This window comes from Siphateles boraxobius, unplaced genomic scaffold (assembly GCF_051911475.1).
Source record: "Siphateles boraxobius isolate OS27281-9 unplaced genomic scaffold, OSU_SipBor_1 1, whole genome shotgun sequence".
NCBI classification, from domain to species: Eukaryota; Metazoa; Chordata; class Actinopteri; order Cypriniformes; family Leuciscidae; genus Siphateles; species Siphateles boraxobius.
In genome coordinates, this window is record NW_027508699.1 from 18,277,845 (window position 1) to 18,304,372 (window position 26,528).

A 26,528-nucleotide genomic window follows, 5' to 3' on the forward strand; every position below is an offset into this window, starting at 1 on the left:
ATTTCATTAGGTCTACAAATTGTTCAGAAAGAGGCTCAAAACGTACATAATGAACATTTAATTTTTTGCATTTGGGATGGCTGACCGTTTTAGCAAAACCTGTTATTTACAAACTTAAGTCAAACTTAACTGTACCATTGAAACATTTCCATTGCATCATGTTTAGACATTAGAGGGTAGAAAACCTTTGTACAGTCCATTTTTTCCCCACAATTTAGATAAAACGTGAATATATTAGACAAAAATTAGTGCTTCCAGCTTGATTGATAGTGTTCATGTAGTGTGGCCTATATAACACACCAGACTTCAAACTAGTATCTACCCCTCCATTTGGATTGCTTATTACACCTATGAAACTTCAGGTGCATGTTTGAACATCAGGGTTATAGTATATTGTTCATGTTGATATTTAGTGTCTAGCATGGATTCCAGTCTGTCATGACTAATGTCCATCATTTATGAGTTTTTTTTGTGAACAAAAGCTCATGAAAATGGAAGAATTTCAGTAGGGAACAACTAGTGCTAACTCAACAAATGAGGTAATGTGATTGCCTATCACACGCACACACACTACCATTCAAAGGTTTGTGGTCAGTAAGATTTTTTTTTTAGTAAGAATGTTTTTGAAAGTCTCTTACGCTCAACAAGGCTGCATTTATTTGATTTAAAAAAACAGTAAAACTGTATTTTGAAATATTACTACAAGTTAAATAAGTTTTTATTTCAATACATTTTAAAATGTAATTTATTCCTGGGAGGGCAAAGCTGAATATTCAGCAGTCTTCAGTGCTATGTATATTATTACTGACCCCACACTTTTGAACGCTAGTGTAAATCCACTGACAGCTTAAGTCTGGTTAAAAAACAACAACATGATGCTTAAACTTGACAAAAATAACTTAATGAATGAAAGAAGATACATTTCCTGTTTCAGAGCACTATGACATGTACATATATATATATGACTAGAGTTATTATGGTAGTTATCATTTGCGGTTTTCATTGTAACTATAATGCACTAATACTGTACTGTAGGGAAGAGTATAGACTCCATTGCATAAAAATGGCTAGATGTTTTGGTAATGGTGGCAAATTGAACATTCACTGGATATCAGATACCTATTATTTCAATCTATGGCTTTAAAATACTTTTAAATAATTAACATTGACATATGACAGACTTTTTTTAACCAGTCACATTGTAAATGCTTTAAATACAAAAATATCGAAATCAATATCCTTCTCAGTGTTACTGATTCAATTCTGTGGCCTCTTGGCTTCCACAACACTAGGGGGCGCCATCAAGGCACCTGATCACATGGTTCTCATGAGCTGTGGTTAGTTGTCAGTATAGTTAAAAACTGTACTGGTCAATTCATGTTTTTCTCAGTCAGTGCTTAGGTCCAATCATCTCTGATGAAATGTCAAAACAGAAAAGAGGTTGTTGTATTCCTAAAAAAATCAGCAAATAGTCTGATTCACATTATCTGCATCTGTGTGTGTAGAGGGAGGGATGCCGACACACGGCTAACACCAGTCTGCAATATAGTCAAAGTCTACAAACAGGTCCTGCTCGTCCTGATTTAAGTGCCTGGGTTCTCTGGGCGGTGTCAGCACTGGAGCCTCTGAGGTAAATTCATTGTCAAAGTTACTAACGTCACTGGAACCTTGGATTATGGGTACAAATGGCGGCTTCACTTTCTTTGCTAATAGTCCATCCCAGTCAATATTCTGGAAAAAATAAGATACACATAATATTTATATTCAGAGAGAGAGAGGTAAAAAAATTCTTGTAAGGATTCAAGATATATAGCTAGATGGTTCGGAACTTACCCTGAAGAACAGATGTTTCTTCACATCCTCTGCGTCGCGTTCACCAGCTCCAAGTCGTCGCTCTGGATTCCTTCTTAATAACTGTGTACAAAGTGAAAAAAATTGATAACGAAACTGATACTCCTACAAAATGTGTCAACACTTGGTAAATCCACACTGGTAAAGGCTCCTGGTACCAACCCTTCTCATAATGGAGATGGCCTCCGTTGAGAGGAATCTTGGGTAGCGAACCTCATCATTTACAATGCTGTCAAACACCTCTTCTTCATCATCACCGGGAAATGGAGACTATGAAAACATGAATCCATTTAGTTGCACAAAATGCCTAAAAAACCCTAAAACTACAGACAACCTATGATTGATATTGATTTAACTTTCACACTTATACATTTATTTGAGTGTGAACATTATTTTGTTGATTGTTTTCTTCTCTGGTCTGTTTTCATGTGTCAAGTAGAGTCACAATGCCATACACCTTGAGCAGAATGATGGTTATGAGGTACACTACCGTTTAAAAGTTTGGTGTCAGTAAGATTACATAAAAGATTTTATACTTTTATACAGGAAAGACACATTAAATTGTTCAAAAGTGACAATAAAGACATTTATAAAATTACAAAAGATTTCCATTTCAAATAAATGATTTTTTCTTGACTTTCTAGTCATCAAAGAATCCTGAAATGACCAAAGAACAGATTTCAGAAATGTTTTCAACGTTAATAATTATAAGAAATGTTTCTTGAGCACCAAATCAGCATATTAGAATATTATCTGAATGTGAATATTTTCATGTGACTGAAGACTGGAGAGAAGATTTTTAAATATATTAAATTATAAAACAGTTCTTTTAAATTGTAATAATATTTCACAATATTACTCACGGGAGGTTTTTTTTCAAAATAAATGCAGCCTTGGTGAGACTTCTTTCAAAACATTCAAAAATCTTGCAGACCCCTATATTTTACATAATAGTATATTTGGAGAGATGAACAAGTAGATGAGCTCTGACCTCCCCGACAAGCATCTCAAAAATGAGCACGCCGAGCCCCCACCAGTCCACTGCACGTGTGTAGGATGTTTCGGTTAACACTTCAGGAGCCAGAAATTCTGGAGTGCCACAGAAAGTGCTCGTTCTGTCCCGGTAACCCATTCCTAACACAGAAAGAGGTAGAACATGTGCATCTGGTGCTTGTACAGAGGGCAACACAAAAAACAAACATACCCTTACCTTCTTTGCAAAGACCAAAGTCAGCAATCTTGACAAATCCCTCTGTGTCAAGCAGTAAGTTATCCAACTTCAGATCTCTGAAGAATACATTTATTAATTCTCAAATAAATAAATGAAAAGCAAACATTCTTGTCAAAATTGTAATTGTTAATAGCCCCGATATACTTGCGGTGAAGTTCTTTACTTTAAAGTATACTGTTAGCGAACATACTAGACTCACTAATTAATCATCTTTATTTATTCTATATGGTCATTTTTAGACTATATAGTGCTGGTCTACAACAGCTTCTGAGAATATGCACGCAGTATGGTGCTGATTTTTATATAAAATACAATGCAAGAAAGAGTAAGATCATGACTATCAGAAGAAGAGAGGTTAGACAGTCAAACTTTCCTGACTTCTATCTGTCTGGCGCTGTACTTGAGGTGTGCAGAGAGACTACATATTTGGGCCATATTATTGATGATAAGGATATCTATAGGCAGCGTCAGAAGCTGTATGCCCAAGCGAACATGTTGTGTCGTAAGTTTAGCATGTGTTTGGTATCTGTGAAGATTTTACTCTCTAGAGCATATTGTACACCTCTGTATACTGCACACCTGTGGTGTCGTTATAAGCAAGGCAGCATTAGAAAACTAGTGGCTTATAATGACTGCATGAGGCTGCTGCTGAGAGCTCCAAGAAGCTCCAGTGCAAGCAATATGTTTGTCAGTGCCGGGGTGCCTACTTGTTCTGCAGTGCTACGTAACTTAATGTATAGATTTATGTGTAGGGTATCCGAGTCAGAAAATGACTTAATCGCCGTTTTGACTAACCCTGTGCGAAGTTCTGTCAGATTTTTTTCCAGACTGTGGAACCACTGGAGAACATGTCTGTATGTTAGACACTGAACATTGTGGGATTTGTATTTTTCTCTGTTTTTACTCTGTGTGTTGTTATTGTGATATGGATCCTCCTGGGTCTGAAATAAAGTTTATACATACTGACGGCGCCCACACTGATGAGGGCGGCATTTAGATGAATATGTGCTGCGCGCTTCCCTTTTCAATATTTTTTCAATATCAAAATAAACAAGAAAAATGTCAGCGGTGAGAAAACAGCAGTTAAGAAAGCATCTGATCATAGCAATGTGTATGTTTGCATGAACTCTTCAATTAAGCACTAAGGTCAAGTAAAGCCTTTTTTATTTATATAGCACTTTATACCTAAAATTGAGATAAAGCAGTAGCTTTACAGTATTAAAGTGTCAATGTGTCTCTTTCTATTAGAATTACAACTTCAGTTTTTACTATAAAGCAGCTCCAACGTGTTCATGTTTTTACTCGTGGACGTCTGATCTCAACGGACTGAACAGGATAAAATAATCTTTCCACGTCAAAGACGGCGGAGCCTCAACACACACCAACTTAATTTGTCATCGACACAAACCAATGGTAGTTCGAAGGTGTTTAGCAGCTGGAGTAAGCTTTTCTGGATCGCTTTGGCAAGCCGTTTCAAACTACAGAAACAAACTTTGTTTTGACCTGATTTTGTTCAAATTGGCGTCACACCAGTTTTGAAGTATATCGGGCCTTAAGTACAAAACACCACCGATTTTTCCACATACCTGTATACAATCCTGTGCTCGTGTAAAAACTGCAACCCCAGGACGACACAAGCAGCATAAAACCTGCAACAATCAAGAACAACAGAAGATGTAGTGCTGATAAAGGCTTGATTACAACCATTTTAACTCTGTGCATCAATTAAAAAAAGTTACACATAGGTAAATAGAGGACAAAAATGTCTGTGTCAAAAAACTTTAAGCACAGACTTAAGTTTGGTATAATTTTAAAGAAAACCCATGGCAGATTATTGCTGAAGTAAAAAAAAAAAAAAAAAAAAAAAAAAAATCCAAAAAAAAAGATATATAGGTTTAAGTTTATGAAAATTATTTATGAACATTATTTTATATAAAATATATATTTTATGAAACAAGTTGAACTCTAAAACGGCTAGAAAATCAAAGCCATAAATCTAAATAAGTTGCGTCTCAAAAAATTAGCTTTCGGTAAGATTTTGTTTGGGTGCAGTAACAGATTTTCCCCATTGGGTGCAAGCAAAACTCCACTACAAACATACATATTTTTTTAACACACACATACTAACCACACTCTGACATCCATACCAACACACCCACACAAATATTGTTGCATAATTTATCCAATTGTCAGTATAATATGCCGAAACAGAAAACAGGAATAAAGCGAGTATTTGTTTTATAGGCCAAACCTGAAAAAAAGGCACCATCTGATAAAAAAATAGTAAAAATTTTAATTTTGAAGCCTTGCCAACAGAATGAAAGCATCTTAACAAAGATTGCATAATTTTATAGTTAAATGGCCATGGGATAAAAAATTGCAGTTTTAATGGGTTTCAATGGGGACATTTTTGTTCAAAAGGCGCTGGGAGGGAGTATTTTGTGTACCTAGTGCAAAATAGATTTTTAAAGGAAATGGCGGTGAATTGGTACAATTCCAATAAAAATACACACCTTTGCCAAATTTTATGCAGTTTGCATTAACACAGACAAAGTGATACAAAATTAAAAAAACCCAAAAGGACAAAAATGTCCATAAGGATGCACTAGGGTTAAAAAACACGACTTTTGTGTCACTCACGTGGCCCGTGGCTCTGAAAACACATCGGCGTGAATGTGCATCATGAGGTCTCCTCCTGCTGCATACTCCATCACAAAACACACATGCTCCTTTGTCTGGAAACACGCAAAAAGATTGACCAGGAACGGGTGCCGCACGCTGTTCACAGTCTCGAATATCCTCTTCTCACACATCAAACTGGGAAAATAGGAAACAAGACAGGATCAAATAAGTTAGTAGTTGATATATGTTGCTCACAAATGATCATATAAAAACTTTGAAAAAAGTTTTACCTTTCAACCTCATCACGGGCAACAATATCTCCCTTCTTAAGGGCCTTAATGGCAAACATTTCACCTGTAATACTGTATTCAGCTAGTAACACCTAAGGAAAAAGGTAAAGTGATACAGATGTTAGATGTTTCTGTGAATAGTGTTTGCCTTTCACTGCCACCATTTTGGGTATTTGGCAGGGAACCAAAATGTGTTGCTAAGGTGTTGTTAGGGGTCACTATGATCTGTGTCAGAAAAAAAATCCTGGAAAGCCTGATCACTTGCTAAAAAAGGTGATAAATGGTCAATATTAAATAAATAATGTTAATTATATATATATAATTAATATAATTAATTATATCTTAATCTAGAATCTCTAGAATATCTAGAATCTTTACATTCTAAAGATTACATTTAACAGTGTTCATTTTTTTTAACCTATTTCTTTTCCTTGGCTTTCAATTCACTGTGAGCTTCTGTCATAAATGAGTGGTTTGCCCTGTGTTTTTTTGTTTTTTTGTGTTGTTCAGCACTTTGTTCAGCTGTGCTTGCTGTTTTTAAATGTGCTATATAAGTAAAAAAAACTAGAAACTTGAAGTGAGCATAAGATGACGACAAATACATTCTAAAAATGAGCATGTACAAAAATAGCCAAAGTATAGTAAATATCCAATAGTAATATTGCCTTAATCACCACTAAATAATAAAACAACTTTTTTAAGCATGAACACCCTCGTACCTTTCCAAAATGTCCCCGTCCTAACACTGCAACACATTTAAAGTCTTTAAGACTGAAATGAAACTGTTCTTGCTCTTCTTCTTCTTCCCTAAAGCAACAAAAGACCTTCAGTCAAGTGTATATTTGTTAGTACAAGAAAAACATATGAACTATAAAAAGTTCACCTTATTTCTGTGTTCTTTTGAAAAGTTATAAGCTGTAATGCTGACGGTTGAGTCTCACGTTCCACGACTTCCTCAAGGTCAGACTGAACAATGATGCTATTCCTGTCAATTCGGTAGTCAAACGCGGTCAAAGTGTCCTGTAAAAGAAAAAAAGACATTCTGTTTATACAAGATGAGACTGGATCTTTATGTTAATAAAAGTAACGATGAAGGGATTTCCTATTGCTTTCAAATGCAAGGGGGCAGATGAGAGACTGAACATGAATTATATGTCTGCTTCAGATCTTTATCCTCAGAGTCTTTTAACTGTGATTTCAAGGAAACAGATGGCATCAATTCAGATGCCTGGGCGGCGTATCTCTACAACAACCACATGATAGCGTGTGATGTTACCTGTTCTCGCTCTTTGTTGGGGATCTGGTCCTCAGGCAGGACTTCTCTTATACTAACAGGAGAGTAAGGCTTTGTTGTAGCATCTTTGTCAAAGTCCAGTTTTGCCACTATTGGGTCACTAGAGAGGCCAGACAAATACAAACAGACACATAAAAAAAAGCACCACCTAGACAAAAGTGACTTGTTTACCAGTGTTAGTGTGAATTCTATATTCATACCTCCTCAGAGCAGGGGTTCCTGGGAGACTGCTATGTCCAGTCTCAGCAGCCAGCTCGGCCATTTGAGGACTAAATGAGTTATTGGGAGAGGGAATGGCCCTCTTCACCAGCCGGCCCCATGTACCAATGCCAATCTGAGGGGCCCGCAGAAACGTTCTCCCTACAGACATGGGAGACGAAAAGACAAATTCATCAGACCCCTATAAACCCCTTTACTTTGTAGCTTCTTGTTTTTATAACCATGATCTCTATGACAATAACATAACTTGCACTAAATGGTGTAATGGTGCAGGAGCAGATTTGGGACTGAAGCCCTGGTCTGTTAACAGGTGGGAAAAAATCACTGTTTTGCTTTATTACAAGCAAAGTGCCTGCATTATAAAAAGGCACTGCATTTGTAATTGACCCATTATGAGTTAATTAGGTTGAAATAACACATTTTTGGGGTCAATTTTTAATTTACCCCATCAATTCATGAGGATTTTAGTAAGTGGTGTCCAGTTGTCATCTTGTAAAAAAAAAAGGTTATTTAGCATTTTTAATCAAATTATGTGTAAAAACATTTTAACTTTTTACAGTTCAATCAAATAAAAAAGGAAATTGTGACTTATTACTTTTGTTTCATCCCTCACACTGAAAATGAAAAGTTGAGTCTTGAGTGTAGTGCATTTTGGAATACAGTACAATAATTGTTGCATATTACTCTTTTTGGCAAATGTATTAGGCCATCTGAGCATTTATTCTATACACAAGCAGGAGTTCAAATAGAAATTTTAAATATCCACTACCAAAAAAAAAGGCCGCAATTTCATTCTACAAGTCAAGCAAAAACTCCTGCAAAGCTATTTTTTTTCCATTTGTTTTTGGTGCAAGTAACCCTAAATATGCCCCTTGGCCTCTGTCCATCATGTCCTCCTAATCATCCCCATGTCATGATTGGCTTCAGCACTGTCTCCTCTCCACCAATAAGCTGGTGTGTGGTGGGCGTTCTGGCGCACTATGGCTGCCGTTGCATCATCCAGGTGGATGCTACACATTAGTGGTGGTTGAGGAGATTCCCCCTTTCATATGTGGAAGCGCTTTGAGTACCCAGTAAAAAAATGAAAACCAAAGCGTTTTTTTTCCCGAGGCTAGCATATTTTTCCAATTGTTTTCAATGGGAGCACCAGCAACATGCCGCGTTTATTTCACGCTGAGTGCTCGCCATTTTTTTACTGGTCATCAAGAGTTGAAGAATGTTCAACTTTGGGTATCCCTGTCACTTTTTACCCAGCTGTCAAAGAGGAGGGGGGGCGGGACGAATACAACACGACCAACCACCACATCCTGCTTGTACAACGGCAACTGTGACAACAACAAGCATAATAAAAAGCATCAAAATTTAAAACAACAGCCAGAAAAAATACTATACATTGTATCGAAATTTCGAAGAAAAAAAATTCAGAAACAAACTATACTGTATATGAAATGAGATAGTAACACTTCCGCAGATATTCCGTATTATAGCAAGCAAAACGAAAAAAAAATGCTGCGCTGCCGAAGCACTCTCAAGTGCCCACAGCTAGGCGTTTCAGCAGAGCGCCTGACATTTTCAGCTGGCTTAAAAACGCTTTGGTGGACACAAGGCCTAAAGGGTCTGATGAATTGACAATTACAAAAAAAAGTCAATGTAGTTGAGATGTGTTTACCTTGTTGCTTTGAAAATATCTTCTTTTGCCTTTGGAGTTTGGTTCTTCGCTCAATGACCGGATTAAAAAAGGTTACCTGTAACAAAAATGGCTTTTAGACCAAGCTCTAAAAATTAATCAAATTCCACTTCAGATCTACTAGGCTCAGTTTCTTTAAAGAAGAATAGGTGGGAAAACCTGCTCAGGGGTTTCAGGGGCCACCGAGCGTGAGGAATTCCTCTGACTTTCTCACAGAGCTCCAGGCTGCTAATCAGAGGGCTCTTTGTGAGAAAGTATTGATCGCTGAGAGACAATATTGTAAAGGTACCTCTGCAAACAGAGTCCCTTGTGGCTCAAGGTAAAGGCACATTCCATGCCGCTGGTTGTCCAGGAAGTCCTCCAGTCGCAGGAATTTCACCGCACAAAGAGACCGCCAATCTCTCCAATACACAGAGATCTCCAGCTCACGAGACTACGGTACACAAACATTTGTCACAGCATATAGAAACAAGATGCATGAGTGTTTTGAATGCATCATGTTTAAATAAACATGTACTGTGAGTTTTACCCGGTCTAGCTCTAACGTAAACTTCTGGTCCCATGACTGATTACTGACAGGTTTCCAACTGGTCTGACCAACTACAGTGTTGTCAAGCTTCAGAACAGCACTAATCTCATCTGGAGTCAAACAGAAACACATACACATATTAAGCTCCTCAACTGGCACAGTTGTATAAAGTCAAATAAAGGGCTGGTGAAAACCCACTTAAAAGTAAACACTAAGAACTACTCAACTGGACAAGTCATCATTTTTGGAGAGATTTCGAACACTGGTTCCCCTGCGGTTCCCACGGCTCATGAAAGAGGAGCGCGTTTCACTGGGGCTCCAACCAGGCAGCGGCACCGATGTGGCTTTTGACCGTCCAGGAACCCTGTCTAACAGGTCCTGACATCCCATGAGTCGAACCTCTAACTTGCCTGTTTTAGTCGATAACAGTCACCATTAAAAAAACACTGCTGTTAAAGAGTTTCTGGTTAGTATGATTTTTTAAAAATGTTTTTGAAAGAAGACTCTTCTGCTCACCAAGGCTGTATTTGTTTGATCAAAAATACAGTAAAAATGTTATATTGTGAAATATTGTTTTGTTTTAAAATAATTGTTTTCTATTTTAATATTTTTAAATGGAAAAGCTGAATTTTCAGCATCACTACTCCAGTCTTCAGTGTCACATGATCCTTCAGAAATCATTCTAATATGCGGATTTGCTGCTCAAGAAACATTTCTTATTATTATCAATGTTGTGCAAAAACAGTTGTTCACCTAAATCTTTTTAAGGAAACGGTGAAACATTTTTTCAGGATACTTTGATTAATTGAAAGTTTGCAAACAGCATTTATTTGAAATATAAATATTTTATAAGATCATAAATGTCTTTACTGTCACTTTTGATCAATTTATGCATCCTTGATAAATAAAAGTATGCATTACTTTTTTTTTAAGAACAGACCCTGGTTAACAGTTAAATTTAACACTTATATAACATATTAAGCTAAATCTGAAGGTAATACGTGTTAGTCACCTGTGAGTGCAGCTGGTTTGGAGCTGTTCTGGTTCTTGACAGTGCTGTTGTGTTTCTGTGTGGATATGAAGCTCTGGCGGGGACTGAGGGCCGGAGAGGACATGAGCGATAACTCCTCCATGATCAGACTGCTCTTGGGGTGGTTCTTCGGAAGCTCATTGAGTCTCTGCTCCAGGGAATACTTCAACAAATCCAGCTTCTGATTGGACTCATTGAATCTGGCTTGGGCCTAGAATTAATGACAGTTACATGGATGCACAGATGAACCTTACTTTGTATATGGTAAGCTGAAAACAATGGCAGTAAAAGAATAGTTCACCAACAATGTCGTTTCAAAACTGTTTAATATTTCTGACATGAAACACAAAAGGAGAATTTTCATGCAGCTCTTTTTTTGCATATAATTCTGGTCCATCTGGTTGTGAAGTCTGACTTAACGAATTAACATTTCCGGGTCCAAACGCTCTATCAAATCCCAAAAGCAAACAACAAACGGAGCTAAAATACACTCTCACGGTGTGCAGTAGTACTATCAAAAATCACGAGTCTCACTTTTATCTTCATACTGGAATCTCAGATGGCCAGAAAAAGATTCATCTTTTATGAATCATAAAAATATTGGTGTCCGGGACACCACGAGACCAGAGACAGTAGTGTACATTGTGAGTTTTTAAAGCTTAGCTTTAAGGGATGGTTCACCCAAAAATTAAAACTTTGTTATGATTTACTCATCCTCATGTTGTTCCAAACTTGTATGAATTTCTTTCTTCTTCTGAATACAAAAGAAGATATTTTGAAGAATGTTTGTAACCAGACAGTTGATGTTAGCCATTGACTTCCATAGTATTTTTTCCAACTACGGATGTCAATGGCTAACATCAACTATCTGAGTTTGGAACAGATTTTTGGAACCAGTATTTGTTGTGCCACAACTTAACAAGGAGATAGTGACTATGTCTGTCAAGAATGTCTGTCAAATTTTATTATCTGATTTTTATTTCACACTAACATGCAAGCGTACAAATTTTTTTAAATTTTTATTTCACACAAGAAAGCTTACAAATTAAATTAGTGTCAAATAAAATAATAAAAAAATATTTTATTCTATTCTATGTCAAGCTCGTACATTGCTGGTGTTCTCTCTGGTGGACACTCCTGTTTTCGAAGACTGCAAGGGTCAGAAGGTGAAAACTATACACATGTTAAAACTTAAAAATAGTGCTAAAAGTCAGATGCCCCATGAGGTCCAGTTTTAGACAATGATGACAATACGGTTGAAGATACCTCTGAGTGCGCCCTCTTCTCAGCCAGTTTACCAGAGCCCAACAGCTTCATGACATTCTTGGCCCCCTCGGCCACAGCGTACTCTATCCGTGTGTGATGGCAGAGCTCCTCCACCCGCAGGTCCAGTGGGCTGATGATGGGTTTGGCTGCACCACAACGCCACAAATATATTTATTACTTTGTGTTTTGTTGAACTGTGACAGCTAATGCTGGAGGAACTACATTTGAGTGTTACCAATGACATCATTGTTGTCGAAGCTGAGCTCGCTGGTTTGACTGGCTTTGAGGATCTGCATTCGGATGAACTCGATTTTTGTTTTGCTGTCTTGAAGCATCTGCTGAGCTGTTGCAAGCAGTTTCCTGTCCTGTGAAGTCAACAACATAGTCATAGAAGTCATGCAAATACAAATACAGATTTTATGTTATGAAATGTTGTTTGACAGGAAATTCTCTTCATGTTTTTTATTTTCTCTTCACTTTATTAGACATTTATCATATTTTTAATGTTGGAAGCACTCTCGTGCATGCTGGTCAAAGGCTAAACATATTCCAGGGACTGCGTCCCGTCTGACAGACTGTGAGAAGGAAAGGCTTCCGTTTACAAGTCATTTCCTGGTTGACATCAGCCCTTGTTTAATTTCCCATAGGGCTGCACTGTGCTTCAGGCCTGTTAACACTCCACATCCTCCCTGACGGTGTGTGTGTAGTCAGGGGATAAGCTCACCGTCAGCACCACTCCTGTGGCCAAACCTCTCAGGAAAGCTCCACTCTAACATGACATTAAAAGAGAAGCAGGAGTTCTGGGGTCCGTGTTTCTAACAAAGTGAATTTAGATGTATTTCATGTGTTGGACTTTTTTCCTTGCTCGTACACTACCATTCAAAAGTTTGGAGTCAGTAAGATTTTTTTATTTGAAAGAAATGAATAATTGACAGTAAAGACATTTGTATTGTTACAAAAGATTTCTATATCAAATAAATGCTGTTCTTTTGATCTTTCTATTCATCAAAGAATCCAAAAAAAAAAATCTATGACCGTTTCCACAGAAATATTAAGCAACTGTTTTTAACGTTGATAGTAATAAGGAAAGTCTCTTCAGCAGCAAATTGGCGTATTAGAATGATTTCTGAAGGATCATGTGAAACTGAAGAGTGGAGTAATGATGCTGAAAATTCAGCTTTGCATCACAGGAATAAACGTTTGACTGGTTGTGTGTGTAGGTTAAGGGCCAAAAGGGGACTATAGTGTTCTCTCCTCTGCTTTGTAAACAACAGAGTCCCGGATTCTACATCACTGGAAAAAGAGAAGCCTCAAGCAAAAAGAGTCATTAAATAAAACCAAATGGTACATTACCTTTGAGGAGCCATTTGAATACATCTGGATCATGTTCTCGGCCCCCTGCTTCACCTTCAACTCAATGTCGTTCTGTTTTTTCAGGGCCGCTAGTCTGCTGCTGCTAGTGCATGTTCGTGCTTCACTTTTGGGGCTGGTCAGTGTAAGTGGGCACTCTGGGAAACAAATGATAGAAAGTTAGTAGGATCTGAAGAGAATCTGAGGAAAGACTTCCTGGAGCAACCCGTTAAACAGATCCCAAAAATGAAAATTCTGTAATCATTTACTCACACTTTGTTGTTTAAACCTGCATGACAGAAGATATTTTGAGAATTTCTTTTTTAATACAATGGAAGTCAGTGGACAACAATGTTGCTTGGTTGCCAACGTTCTTCTTTTGTGTTCCACTAAAGACAGTCACACAGGTCTGAATGACATTAGGGTGACTAAATGATGACGGTTTTCATTTGGGTGGTTTATCTATTTAAGTGTCTTTCTCAAGGGCACAATGGTGATGATGGATATCCCCTGTGGGAGGCTTGAACCCATTTTGTTTAGTAGACCATGTCTTAAACTACTTCTCCACACAGCCACCACCCTAAAGGACCAATTGAATAATGAACATTTCTTTGGTTCAGGAGTCAGAAGAAGCTGAGTAATATGAGAGCAACATAAATTAAGTTTATGTAGTTTTCTGCAGATAGGTACAGATTTTTGGCTCAGCCACAAATAACAGGAAGGATGTTGCAAAAAAAGTACCCTGATTCTTTGTTTGACCTTTAAGAGTCACATTTAGAAGCTGCACTAATCCAAGTATGAATATTTTTATTTTATGCTTTGAATTAATTTGTCATTATTGGTGCAGCAAAGTTTAAAAAGCGGTCCACGTGGTGAAGCACTCTTATGAGTCTGACTGCTTAAGTCTTGCAGTTTTCCAGGATGTTTTTGTGTGGCTGTGAAAACTGAAATTATTTCAGTGAAGCACAGCACTACTTTACATGTACAGACTAGAAAAACAACTCCCCCACCTCTATAAGTAAATGAAACCAGTTAGACTTCTGCTAATAACAAACAAAAACATCAGCTCACACTAAGGCACTTAATGTGACTGCAGAGCTGGATAATATAAAAAAAAAAATATGGTAGCAGGCAACGCGCGCACGCACGCACGCACGCACGCACGCGCGCGCGCGCACACACACACACGCATGTGTATATTTTTTGATAGCTGATGCTGTAGACTTCAACAGATGTAATGGCAAAACAGTTTTTATTTACATGAAGCACTTTTCTCTTCCTCCCCACTTTTCTGTTAAATCAACAAGGTTAATATATTAAAAGGCAAAATATATGATAAAAAAGTTTATAAAAAAATGTTAATTAAAAAAGATATCCCTTCCATTAATTTAGCAAAGCTTTAATTTTTAAACTTTTTGTTGGATTCATCAGATTGAAGAAAAAAAGTTTGGGGTCATTAAGATTTTTTTTTTTTTAAAGAAATGCAATTTTATTTCAGATATTTATTCAGCAAGGATGCCTTAAATTGATTATTGACAGTAAAGAAGAGTTTAAACTTTTTTTTAAAGTTCTACTATTCAAAGAATCCTGAAAATAAATGTAACATGGTTTCCACAAATATATTAAGCAGCACAACTGTTTTCAACACGGATAATTAATTCCTTCTAAAAAGTGTAAAAAAAAACCTCAATGCTTGAAAATCAATTGCTGCATATCCAAAACATGATTACATGCCAAGATACTAGCAATCTTTTTATTATTATTACATGACATGCAATAAGTGCCTTTAAAAACCTAAACTAATATTTTGGTCATGCAGGGCCTTCCTCAGTGTACACATGCTTTTGAAACATTTTATCTTTATATACAATTTGTTACATATAAACACGTGTGTATTCAATCAATCAATCATAGACCAGTTACTCAATTGACAATTAATCAATATCCAAAAAGGAATGAGAAAAAAACAGCTTCACAATATAAAAAACTAGACTAAAAGTCTTCATTCAAACCATGTGGTTGTAAAGTATCAAGACGAAAAATTAATCTGCTTTCAGTTTGTAATCATTTCTGTTCCCTATTCATGTTACGATGCATCGAAAATACAATATCTATTCCACAAAAAAAACAATTCATTAACTGTATGATATACATCTGTGAAATGTCGAGCAACTGGTTCTATTTATAGCACTTCTGTGTTCATTAATATGGAATCCCATCTGACGATTGGTCTTACACACATATTGAAGGCTACAAGGGCAAGAAAGTTATTATATCACATTTATTGAATAAAAAATGAAATGTCTGATTTCAAATTCCTCTTTTATTAGAATAGCTCACCAACGTATTAACTTTTTTTAGGTCACGACAAGCCAAAAAATGTCTGCATGAACCTTTGATTGTTTTTGAATACATTTGAACAGAAGTGGTGTTGGTATGTACCAACTACTCCCCTAAATTTCTTCCCCTAGAATACATAAATAGAGGTCCATCATTGACCATATTCACGGCAGCGCCATCTTTGATTTTTAATGGTAATAAAAGCGAGGCTGTGAGCGACAGACATACATCTCTTCAGTGGGTTGTACTGTTATTTCATGTTTTTGGATTGTTCTGCTTACTTCACTGCAAAAATATCTCTGAGAAATTTCAGTAGACAAAAACCCCAGACAATATGATCTTTGGAAAATGATAAGAGATCTAGGAGCTTTATATAGCTTTTTACAGAGGATGCCACTGAAAGCACGGTAAGTCTATTCCTCACAGCCTCGCTTTCATACCGGTCATGGCGCTGCTCTCATTAAGATTCACTAAATAATTCTTTACATTTCTCGTTTGTGTTTAAAATATGACTGTTTTTAAAGATTTTTTTGACACATGTATATGTGGTACAACATAACATCAACAAAGTTTGCTTTATTTTGGAATATTTAATTGAGACATCTAAAATATTAACTTTCTCCAGAGACGACTCCAATCACTGATTCTTTTATCCACATGCAAAAAATTGATCATTCAATTTTCCTGACTCAATATTAAAGTCTGTTCTATTTGATCAAATATGTCTTATTCTTAGGAACTGACTATAAGGTAAACCCTGTTTAGTAGTCAAATATGGCTACATGAGACTGTAGTTCCTTTCTTGAGCCCTTAAAAAGTTTGATAATAAGAAATGTTTCTTGTATGCTCCATATTAGAATTTCTGAAGGATCAAGTGACAATTAAAACTGGAGTAATGATGCTGAAAATTCAGCTTTTTCATCAAAATTGTGCCTCTATATATACAGTCAACCTCAAACAATACGAACCATAAATGAAATTAAACCATTTAATCTGAAGTTAAAGGATATGATAACATCACAACAATCCCAAAACATAACATATCTCCAAAAATGTGTTGATCTAAATAAAACTGCTACATAGGCAACACATTCAAATTATGAAGGTTGTTGAGGTTCAGAGAGGAAGTGAGAAGGTTGTCTGTGCTTAATAAATCTTAACAGAGAACCTTAGTATGTGGGAAGCACATGTTAATGATGAACCAATGTGTTTTTTTGAGGACCTGGAGAATCCTCTGAGTCACATCATTACACAAGGCATAAATACAGATGCATCTGTTGTGGTTATTATAATTAGAGTCCGCAGGGTAGGAGAATAATACACCCACACAGCAGATATTACTAACCTACTACAAGGAGACTTAAGAGGTGCTTAAAAGCAGATTACATGCCTTTAACATACTGGACTAGCAATTTATTTCCTACAGGTCAAAAGACGTTTTTACAAGATGCCTCAAGCTTATCAAAGCTGCATTTATTTGATCAAAAATTATTTGATAAAAACTGTAATATTAAGGCATATTATTACAATTTAAATAACTGTTGTCCATTTTATTATATTGTAAAATGTAATTTATTCCTGTGATAAAGCTGAAATTTTTAGCATCATTAGTCTTCAGTGTCACATGATCCTTCAAAAATCATTCTAATATGCTGATTTGCTGCTCAAGAAACATTTATTATAATCAATGTTGAAAACAGTTGTGCTGTTAATATTTTTTCTGGAAATCGTGATACACTACCATTCAAAACTTTAAGACAGTACAATAAAAAAAAAAAATAAAAAAATAAAAAAATATATATATATATATAGCACAAACAATAATTGATAACAACTGAGCAGTAAATAAGCATATTAGGATGATTTCTGGAGGATCATGTGACTGAAGACTGGAGTAATGATGCTGAATATTCAGCTTTGCCATCACAGGAATAAATTATATTTTAAAATATATTCAAATAGAAAACAGTTATTTTAAATAGTAATAATATTTCACAATATTAGTGTTTTACGGTATTTTTGATCAAATAAATGCAGCCTTGGTGAGAAAAACATTAAAACCTTAATTATTAATTAATTTAAATCTTAATTATTTATTAATGTAAATCTTAATCAAACTTTGGACCGGTAGTGTACATGCTATACGGAAAGCCCACCGTCTGGGCTCCAGTCCTTTCAAGTGCTGAGCAACAGATAGCACGATTACATCATCAGTGAGACACTAGCACTGGCATGCTGTTCTTGTAGCGGCGTCTGGAAGCAGATCTGCTGACTTCTGCTCAGTGGACACAGACTGAGGAGGTCAACACAGAGGTGTGACACGCGGTGACATTCCTCTTGCGCTGAGTCACCAAACAAAAGCCCCTTCACATCAGATAAGGTTTCCATGCCAGGCTAAATCTTGTCCCATATAAGGATGTGGGTAGTAAAGCAAGAGATTTGACCAAACTTCTGGCAGATATCTTCACCATAATGTATTATAGTTCAAAGGGGGTTGCTCTGTAATCACTTAGTTTAGATGAACTGTTACACCTGTATTGTGTTATTGTGCTCACATATCTCAAATGTAAAACCTACTTATTATCTTCAAAGCAATCAAAAGGTGCTTTGTGGACACTGTGGAGCAAGACATTTTTTTCAAACATAGCAACAATAAGGATGGCCCAGTGGAAACCGCAAGACTGCACCATTTAATCATTTTTGTTCTGTATTTCTGATCAAATAAATGAAGCATGTTTTAAAATATTACCCGCACCAATATATTGTACAATATAAAGAAAAAACAACTATACTATTATAATTTAAAATGACTATGAAATGACTAAAACATAGTACTATTAAACTTTTTTTTTTTTTTACATTTTTAAAATGTATTTATTCCTGTGATGTCAAATCTGACATTTCAGCATCATTACTCCAGTCTTCAGTGTCACATGATCCTTCAGAAATCATTCAAATAGGTTCGCTGCTCAGAAACATTTCTTATTATTATTATCAATGTTGAAAACAGGTGTGGTGCTTAATGTTTTTGTCAAAAACATGATGCATTTACTTTTTCTGGAGCCTTTATGAATAGAAAGTTCAAAAGTATTTTGAGCATTTATTTGAAATAGAAATCTTTTGAAACATCATAAATGTTTTTGATCAATTTAATGCATCCTTGCTGAATAAAAGTATTACTTTCTTTAAAAAAAACTGATCACAAACTTTTGAACAGCAGTGTCTGTGTCTATGTACGCAAGTACGTGTACACACACACACACACACACACACACACAATATAAGGTTGGATATAATGATTTAACACCCATTGCAAATCAGATTTATTGGCAAAATTTACAGACATTCAGCTGTTTTCAATGAACAAATCAAACAAAGGTAATTGAAATAGCTCAACGCAACTAATGTTTCACCAAAGTCAACTGAAAATGCAACTTTTAATGACTTCTGCAGTTTCAAAATTAATCATCCCCCTGAATAGAATCCATCACAACAGCACAAATCTGCAAAACAGGTGTTGTCTCAAACACACCTGATGCAACTAATCAAGGGCTTCATTAGTTGCACCAGGTGTGCTTGAGTTAGAACACATGAAATATCTGAACTGGCTAGGGGCTTGTCCACACTAACACCTTTTTGTTTGAAAACGCATCTTTTTCTCTCCGTTTTGGCCTTACGTACAGACCGAGACGGCGTTTTTAGCAACGAAAACAAAGCTTTTTGAAAAGCTCTCCATAGAGGATACATTTGTAAACTACATTTTTGCATTGTAATGTGAACAGTGAAACCGGAGGTATTTGAAAACTATGATATAAGTTTAGTCATGTGAGACATATTGAACCCATAGATATTCATGATTATACTGGCCTTTTGCCTGTTATGTGCTATTCAATTTCACACAGTGGCTAAAATATGTTACTTTCCAACCTCTTCATATCACTCTCCTGCAAAGATTACAGAAAATTCACTCGCATTTGCTGTCCTGCGGCAAAACATGAGAGCAGTTGCGTTTTAGACCAAACAAATAATGATGAGACCTGGACGCATGAGTGAATGATGAGATATTTTGCTAAATAAAATGATCCTGCCAGAAGAATTGCGTGATAACTTGATGTCTTGTTGTATCTATCATCTCAGTGAGCCTTTATGGAGGTTTACGCATGAGCTGTAAGGTGAATTTAGCGTTTTCCGACGTTTCAGTGTGGATGAGAAACTTTTGGAAAACGCTAGTGTGGACGGAGAACGCTTTGAAACGAAAAATCAGTTTTCAAATCTATCTAAATTAAATAAACGTAGCCTAGTTTTGTTGAGTGTCACATTTGACTGTCAAAAGAGTGGTCCAAAAAGATTTCAGGAAATCCTAGGACAAAACGTCATGACGTCAGTGAGGAAGCTGAAGCTTGGGTGTCAGTGGACCTTCCAACAGGAAAATGATCCCAAGCCTACCTCAAATTCCACCAAGGCTTGGTTGCAGAATAAGTCCTGGAAGATTCTACAGTGGCCATCACAGTCACCTGACTTGAACCCCAAAGAAAATCTCTGGTGGGATTTGAAGAAAGGTTGCAGCATGCAAACACAAGAATATTACTGAACTAAAGGCCATTGCCCATGAGGAATGGGCTAAGATACCTCAGAAACGCTGCTAGAAGCTGGTGTCTGGTTATCTCATTTACAGAAGGCCATAACAGCAAAAATGTGTTCTACTAAGTATCAAAGATGCTTGCCATGAAGGGGGTTGAATAATTTTGAGACTGCAGAAGTCATTAAAAGTTGCATTTTTAGTTGAATTTGGGGAAACCACTTGAAACATTTGTTGTGTTGAGCCATTTCAATGACTTTTGTTTGTTTTGCACATTGCAAACAGCCGAAAGTCTGTACACTTTGCCAATAAATCTGATTTGCAATGGGGGTTGAATCATATGGGGCACAGCAGATGGTTGAAGCTTACTTATGACTGCTTTGCTCATACCTAAGAGAAGATCCTCCGGATCCTTTACCACAATATGAGCGTTGAGTTCCTGAAGCTCTTGATGCAGCTCCTCTAACTTCTTGTTGGATTTCTTGAGCATATTATCAACATATGCCAGTCTCTTTTTTTCTGTGGTGACCTTTCTGAGGTTCTCCACCCCCTCTTTGATCTTCAGCTCTTTGCGGATCTCCCTCTTGATCTGCTCCTTGATTTCATCTAGCTTCTGCTGCACCATGGTATCAGACAGGTCAAGGTTGTGCCCCAGGCCCAGCTGCTCCGAAACCATGTGAGCCTGTACAAAATAAAACTTTTAGTCATCACAAATAAATACAAAACTTTCACATAAAAGGTATTTTTTCCATTCAAAAAATAAAATAATAAATAAAACATTCTTAGTCAACACATGAATGAAATTCCAAAATAAGGATTCATTTTTGCTTACAGTAACATGAGTTATATATTTTATATTGCATTCACATCTCGCATTGCACCTTGCGCACAAACCCCATAAGCATGAACGAAAACACAGACAGGTACACAAACAAAGAAACACAGTATCACTGACATCAGCAGGGAGGATAACTGGTCTGAGTGGGTGAGCCAAATCCTGCTTAGCCCAGCTCTTCATGGGCTCATGACAACATGTAAGAGAACTGACACAGCTCCTCTAATCTTCCTCCAGGGGAAATTGTAGCCATAAATAAAGCTTCATAAAGTACTGAAAACTTTCAGCAGAATGTGCTCATTCAGGTCTAAGGGAGGATGAAGGTGAGGTTCGTCAAACATGCACAGACAATTAGCCAAACATATCTGATTCTATAATACTCTCATATAATTCAAATACATCTACATCTGAACATATATAGGGATGTGCTAATAATATTCTGTCCGATACTAATGTCAATACGTAATTTTCAGTTATGGCTGAAAAATGCTAAAAAATTCAATACTATTTGGTCTATATATATATATATATATATATAAAATAAAACAGTAAAAACTTGCCAGAAGTGAATTTAGGCATCACATTATAATGTATTTATTTATATATATATATATATATATATATATATATATATATATATATATAATGTATGTTATACTGGTTGAATGCATTAACTAAGTTAAGTGGTCCAAATCAATCCAAGTTGCTGATGATCAGATGCTTTTATGATGCTTGATTAAAAAATGCTTGCGGTTTTCTCTATTTTGTTAGTGTGTTCATTTTGGTATTGAGAGGAAAACGAGCACATATTTACATAAACTTCCCTCTGTGGGGTGTCGTCAGTAGGGATGGGTATCGTTAAGGTTTTAACGGTATTTCTACTCTTACCGATAATGCTTATCGATCCGGTACTTTAACGGTATTCTTATCGGTTCTTTATTGTGTGCGTTTTTTTTTACATTCGGGTAATAATTAAAATTTGCTTTATATTTTGAAATATAAAATATCTATAGCAAAAGAAAAAGCAATGCTTTAACAAAACGAATAAAATACCCACAGCTTTTGTTATGCAGCAGTGTGCAGGCTTTTTTGTTTTATATACATGAGATAGGATACGATAAGCAAAAACAAGTACAAACACATGGTCAAAAAAAGAATACAATTAAAAAAGATACAAATTATATACACAGTGCTTTAATTTCAGGAAGGTCTACTAACATTACTTTTCAGGTAAGTGTTTTTGTCTGAAAAGAAATCTAATTTAGTAATCAAATGTAAAATAGCACTGCATAGTTTATCATAGATAGATTAATGCTTATTAAAGTTTAAGTTATTCATTCAAGAGCTGTGAGTGATTATCTCTGCCTTTTGTTGTTTGATTCGCATTAATGGCTCAATCGTCAGCAGGTTTATTAGACTGCTGCACCTTTAAGCCCGAATACACACCTAATAGGTGACTGATGCACCATCATTTTCTCCCAACTATTTACGTCCATTTAAGACATAAACTGTGTTTGAGTGAACAAACTGTGTTTCAGAGAATCTCAGAGCTGGTCATTTTTATATTTTTATGTATATTTGATAGTTAAGATGCGCACATGAAGCCCAAAGTACTTTTCTTGTCTGGTTGCAGTCCGTTTCGGAGCGCGCCTCGCCTTGTGAACAGCGCCTCTTGCGCAGATTTTTGTGCTTTTAATAGCTCTTTTAATGATTAAATGCCTCCGCAATCTAGCAACAGTAGAGACTGCATTTTAAAACAATCACCGATCGTGCTGATTCTGACGGTACGTTTGGGTTTTAGGAAGAAATGACAGCGCATCGCTGTGAAGGGAAGGAAGTTGCGCTAGACAAAATGCTTCTAGTTTGTAATGGTTTCATCTCAAATATCTTCTTTTTATTATCTTTGAAAGCCGAAATCTAAAATAAAATTAGAATAATATCCAGATCTAAAGTGTAACCACGTTTGAATGTTTAGTTCTGTCCTCATTGTCGCTCATTAAGCAGGACTGTAGTGTTGTGCGCGCTGTGGCTCTGCGTGAGAGATCGCTCTCTCTCTCCCTTCTGGACTGCGAATAGCAAAATTGCATCACAGACAAATGGTTTAATATTATTGTATATAGAAACGTTTGGCGAGATAAACATGTTCAGGATTACATCTTTATAGCAATAATAAATAGTAGGCCTACGTGTATTTTCTTAATTTCTCCAGTACCGACAGCAGAACTGATAAGGCATAAAAAAAAAGTTTGGTTCCGGTTGGTTGTCAGTTGAGGTCATGGGTCGGTAGGGACTTTTTTTTTTTGTCCAGTGGCAGCAAGGGATAGGAAGGAAATTATTCATATTATTTTTTTAGTTTTTATTTACAGTAGCGATGGAAAAGCTACTCTATTTTTTCATAACATAGCCTACCTATACATGTAGGCCTACTCTACCACCTTGTGGGTCCCAGCATGTTACACACACACGCTGATTTTAAATGTGTGCACGGGGGCAAACGGGACGTCAGACGTCTCGTGAGTTCAGTGTTGGAAAGATCAGTTGTTTTAACCATTCATTAAAACGAATCGGTTCAAATGAGTCATTAGTTCGCGAATTAGACGTGTCATTAGACTTTAGACTTACTGACATTAGACTTTGTTTTATCCCTAAACGAAGAAGAACTTCGCCGTGAGTATATATGGGCCCTATAAGCTAGCTCACTATTGCGAGCCTCTCCAAAAATTGCCTACCCTACCTTTAACTAAATATCCAATCTCAACCAATATAGATCAAATTAAAATATATCTAATATTAGCAGATAATCAATATGGTACAGATATATCATGCTTCATTAATCAAAATAAATCTGCATTAAGCTGATTAAGTTTTTCCTGTCAGTAAGAACTAAAAGCAAAACTGGGCTGAATCGTCTGAAATTTTAGATTTGGTTCATGCATGACTTCATACATTTCACTGTCTGCAAAAAAATAAAAGAAATAAATAAATAACTGGCACTATGTTTACACGTACAGCACTGATTCATGGATCAACTGAAGGTCATGGAAAAGCAACTTCTGTACTTCATTTTAGTTACTATAGGAAAAAACCAGTTGCACCTTATCTCTTCCTCCCTGGCTTGCACTGCCTGCTGTGCTACACTCAGGACAAGTCTCACACACACACACACACACACACACACACACACAAAACAGCATAATCCGCAGGGCAACATTTTTTTAAATAAATAACGAGCTTTGCTTATTAAAACAAATTGATGGGGTGAAAATCTCCCTTCATACGCTAAAGTGAGTCTTAAAGAGCACTTTAACGAACAACAATGTCATCAGACCTCTCATTCACCACATAAAACCAAACTATGCAGCAGTGTCTCTTCCACTTTCCATAATACTCTTGGACTTATCAGCTCTGGGAACAATGCTGACAAAACATGTTTTGATAACAACAGTGTCATTTCCACTTTTAAATAGCTGAAAAACACACAATTCTGCTCGTAAATTGAATACACTGGCAAAATGTTCAGATATGATGATTATGTCTGTGAACAACAACATCAAAATTGATAGGCTAATGGGTGGATTTAAAAAAGTAACTATTGTAGAAAGGGTTAAAGTCCATATCTAGATGTCTTCCACAAAAATGCACATTATAATTTGAGTTACAGCTCATTGCAGTTATTGAAATGCCATCCATTTGCCACAAATATTATCTTGACATTTAAGACGTTTCAAAAGCAAATAAACAGTTAATAAAAAAGAAAGAAAGAATTGGATTTAATTTTATTTTAATCTGTTACGGTAATTTCTATTATCACTGTAAAGCTGCTTTGAACTAATCCATACTGTTAAAAGCGCTTTATAAATGAAGGTGACTTGACCTGGAATAGTTCATGTATAAATTGTTTCGTTTGTTAGTTTATATTACCTAACAGACCTCTTAGAGCGGGTGTTAAAAGATGTGTAGGCTACATATTATAAACACATTCAGTTTAGCTTGATAACTAGCTTAGTTTCAAAATGTTAGAAAGAAGACTGCAGTTCAGCACCAAACAAAAAGACAAACCCCAACAACCAAATAACTACAAAATGATTTGTAGAAAACATCTCAAAACAAGCATTAACCACGAGAACAGAACTTCATACTAAACTTCCCAGTAAACTTTATACTACGCCTCAATATCCAGGAATGCTGTGGTGGTATAATGGTGGAGGGCGGCAGTGGACTGACTAAAATACTGTGTATTAGCTTTATTTAAATCTGTTATAGGTTTTGTCTTCATCCCATTTTGCAGTCTAAAGTTAGTTAGGCAGCTCACTGAGTTAGGTTAAGACAGCCAGTGGTTTCAATTCTAATCCATCAAAACTCCTTGTTTTCCAATAGGCAACGCCGCATAAAATCGGTCCAATTTTAAATGGAGACAATACTATGACTGCACGGGAGAAAATACATGCTCTCAACTCCTGTCATAAGTGTTTTTCATGCCCCGTTCCCCGTTTTCTCGTGTTATGAGCTCTTCGGCGGAGGGAGAAGCTCGTCCCAAAGGAAGAAAAGAAGTAGTTTGAAAGTGCGCCAGAGAACTGCGCTTAGGGCGCATACTATGTTTGTGAAGCATAAAAGTCGCCGTGCACACTTTACATCATTCAAGATTCTTTACATCAATATTGCACAAGATAACAAACTTTTCCTACCTGCATGGGATCGGCGGCCATCTTGGTTGTGAACTCTTTTGAATCAAACTGGGGAAGGGGAGGTGAGTCACTCCCAAAAAAAACAAGGCTGTAATGTTTCCGTCTCAAGCGAAAAGCTCTTTATTTTTTTCCGTACGATCATGGCCGGGAGACGGAGGGGGTCCCATGGTTGAGCTGAAGGTTTGTTGTAAATGTAGGGGTTTAAACCCAGAGATCCGCGCATTTGGGGTGAACTTTGAGCTCTGCTGCTGCTAATATTGGAACAAGGCAAGGGGAGGCGGGTGGCAGAACGACCCAAGTGCAAGTTTCTGTTCCCGCACCCAGTTCAGCCACTGCTAGTCCACCCTCGATCATGTGATCAATAACAGTTTCATAAACACAGAGGCTTCAACACAACAGTCTGGTTCTACAGGAGCAGCAACACTAATTATAGGACTTAATCTACTGTATTCAGGTCTAATAATATCTAATAACTGTATTCAGAAATAACACTTATTTGAGCGATTTTACTGAGATTTATTTCGTAGGAGCAGCACAAGAAACCAAGCTAGGGCTTATTTTATTGGAGAGGTATATTCATTATACGGACTTTTTGTGTAGAAGTAAAAAAAAATCGCGACGTATTCTATCGCAGTAACACATTATATATAGGCTATAATGATTTTGAAACACAAATCATTCTGTTTTAAATTATTTAATATAGTAAATGATTCTATAGAA

The 26,528-nt window shown here is 36.4% G+C and overlaps 1 protein-coding gene across 1 annotated transcript; it reads right to left on the minus strand.

Moving 5' to 3' along the window:
• Nucleotides 1–43: 43 nt before the first annotated feature.
• Nucleotides 44–26,171, minus strand: pkn2a (protein kinase N2a). Its single transcript, XM_077226452.1, has 22 exons — nucleotides 25,809–26,171; nucleotides 20,679–20,970; nucleotides 13,373–13,527; nucleotides 12,255–12,384; nucleotides 12,020–12,165; nucleotides 10,736–10,964; nucleotides 9,951–10,133; nucleotides 9,724–9,833; nucleotides 9,484–9,627; nucleotides 9,177–9,252; nucleotides 7,489–7,648; nucleotides 7,271–7,388; nucleotides 6,878–7,014; nucleotides 6,714–6,801; nucleotides 5,995–6,086; nucleotides 5,723–5,899; nucleotides 4,669–4,731; nucleotides 3,062–3,138; nucleotides 2,843–2,985; nucleotides 2,014–2,121; nucleotides 1,834–1,914; nucleotides 44–1,731 (listed from the first exon to the last, which is right to left on the minus strand). Exons 1-22 carry the CDS (start codon nucleotides 25,827–25,829, stop codon nucleotides 1,528–1,530), a joined length of 2,934 nt encoding a protein of 977 aa, XP_077082567.1. The 5' UTR covers nucleotides 25,830–26,171; the 3' UTR covers nucleotides 44–1,527.
• Nucleotides 26,172–26,528: the final 357 nt, after the last annotated feature.

Excerpts from the sequence above, each read along its gene's own strand:
- pkn2a (XM_077226452.1), bottom strand. The coding sequence starts at position 25,829 with ATGGCCGCCGATCCCATGCAG. Across the intron at positions 6,087-6,713 it reads GACGGGGACATTTTGGAAAG|GTGTTACTAGCTGAATACAG; the intron begins GTACGAGGGTGT and ends CTTTTTCCTTAG. Across the intron at positions 1,732-1,833 it reads AGAAACATCTGTTCTTCAGG|AATATTGACTGGGATGGACT; the intron begins GTAAGTTCCGAA and ends TATTTTTTCCAG.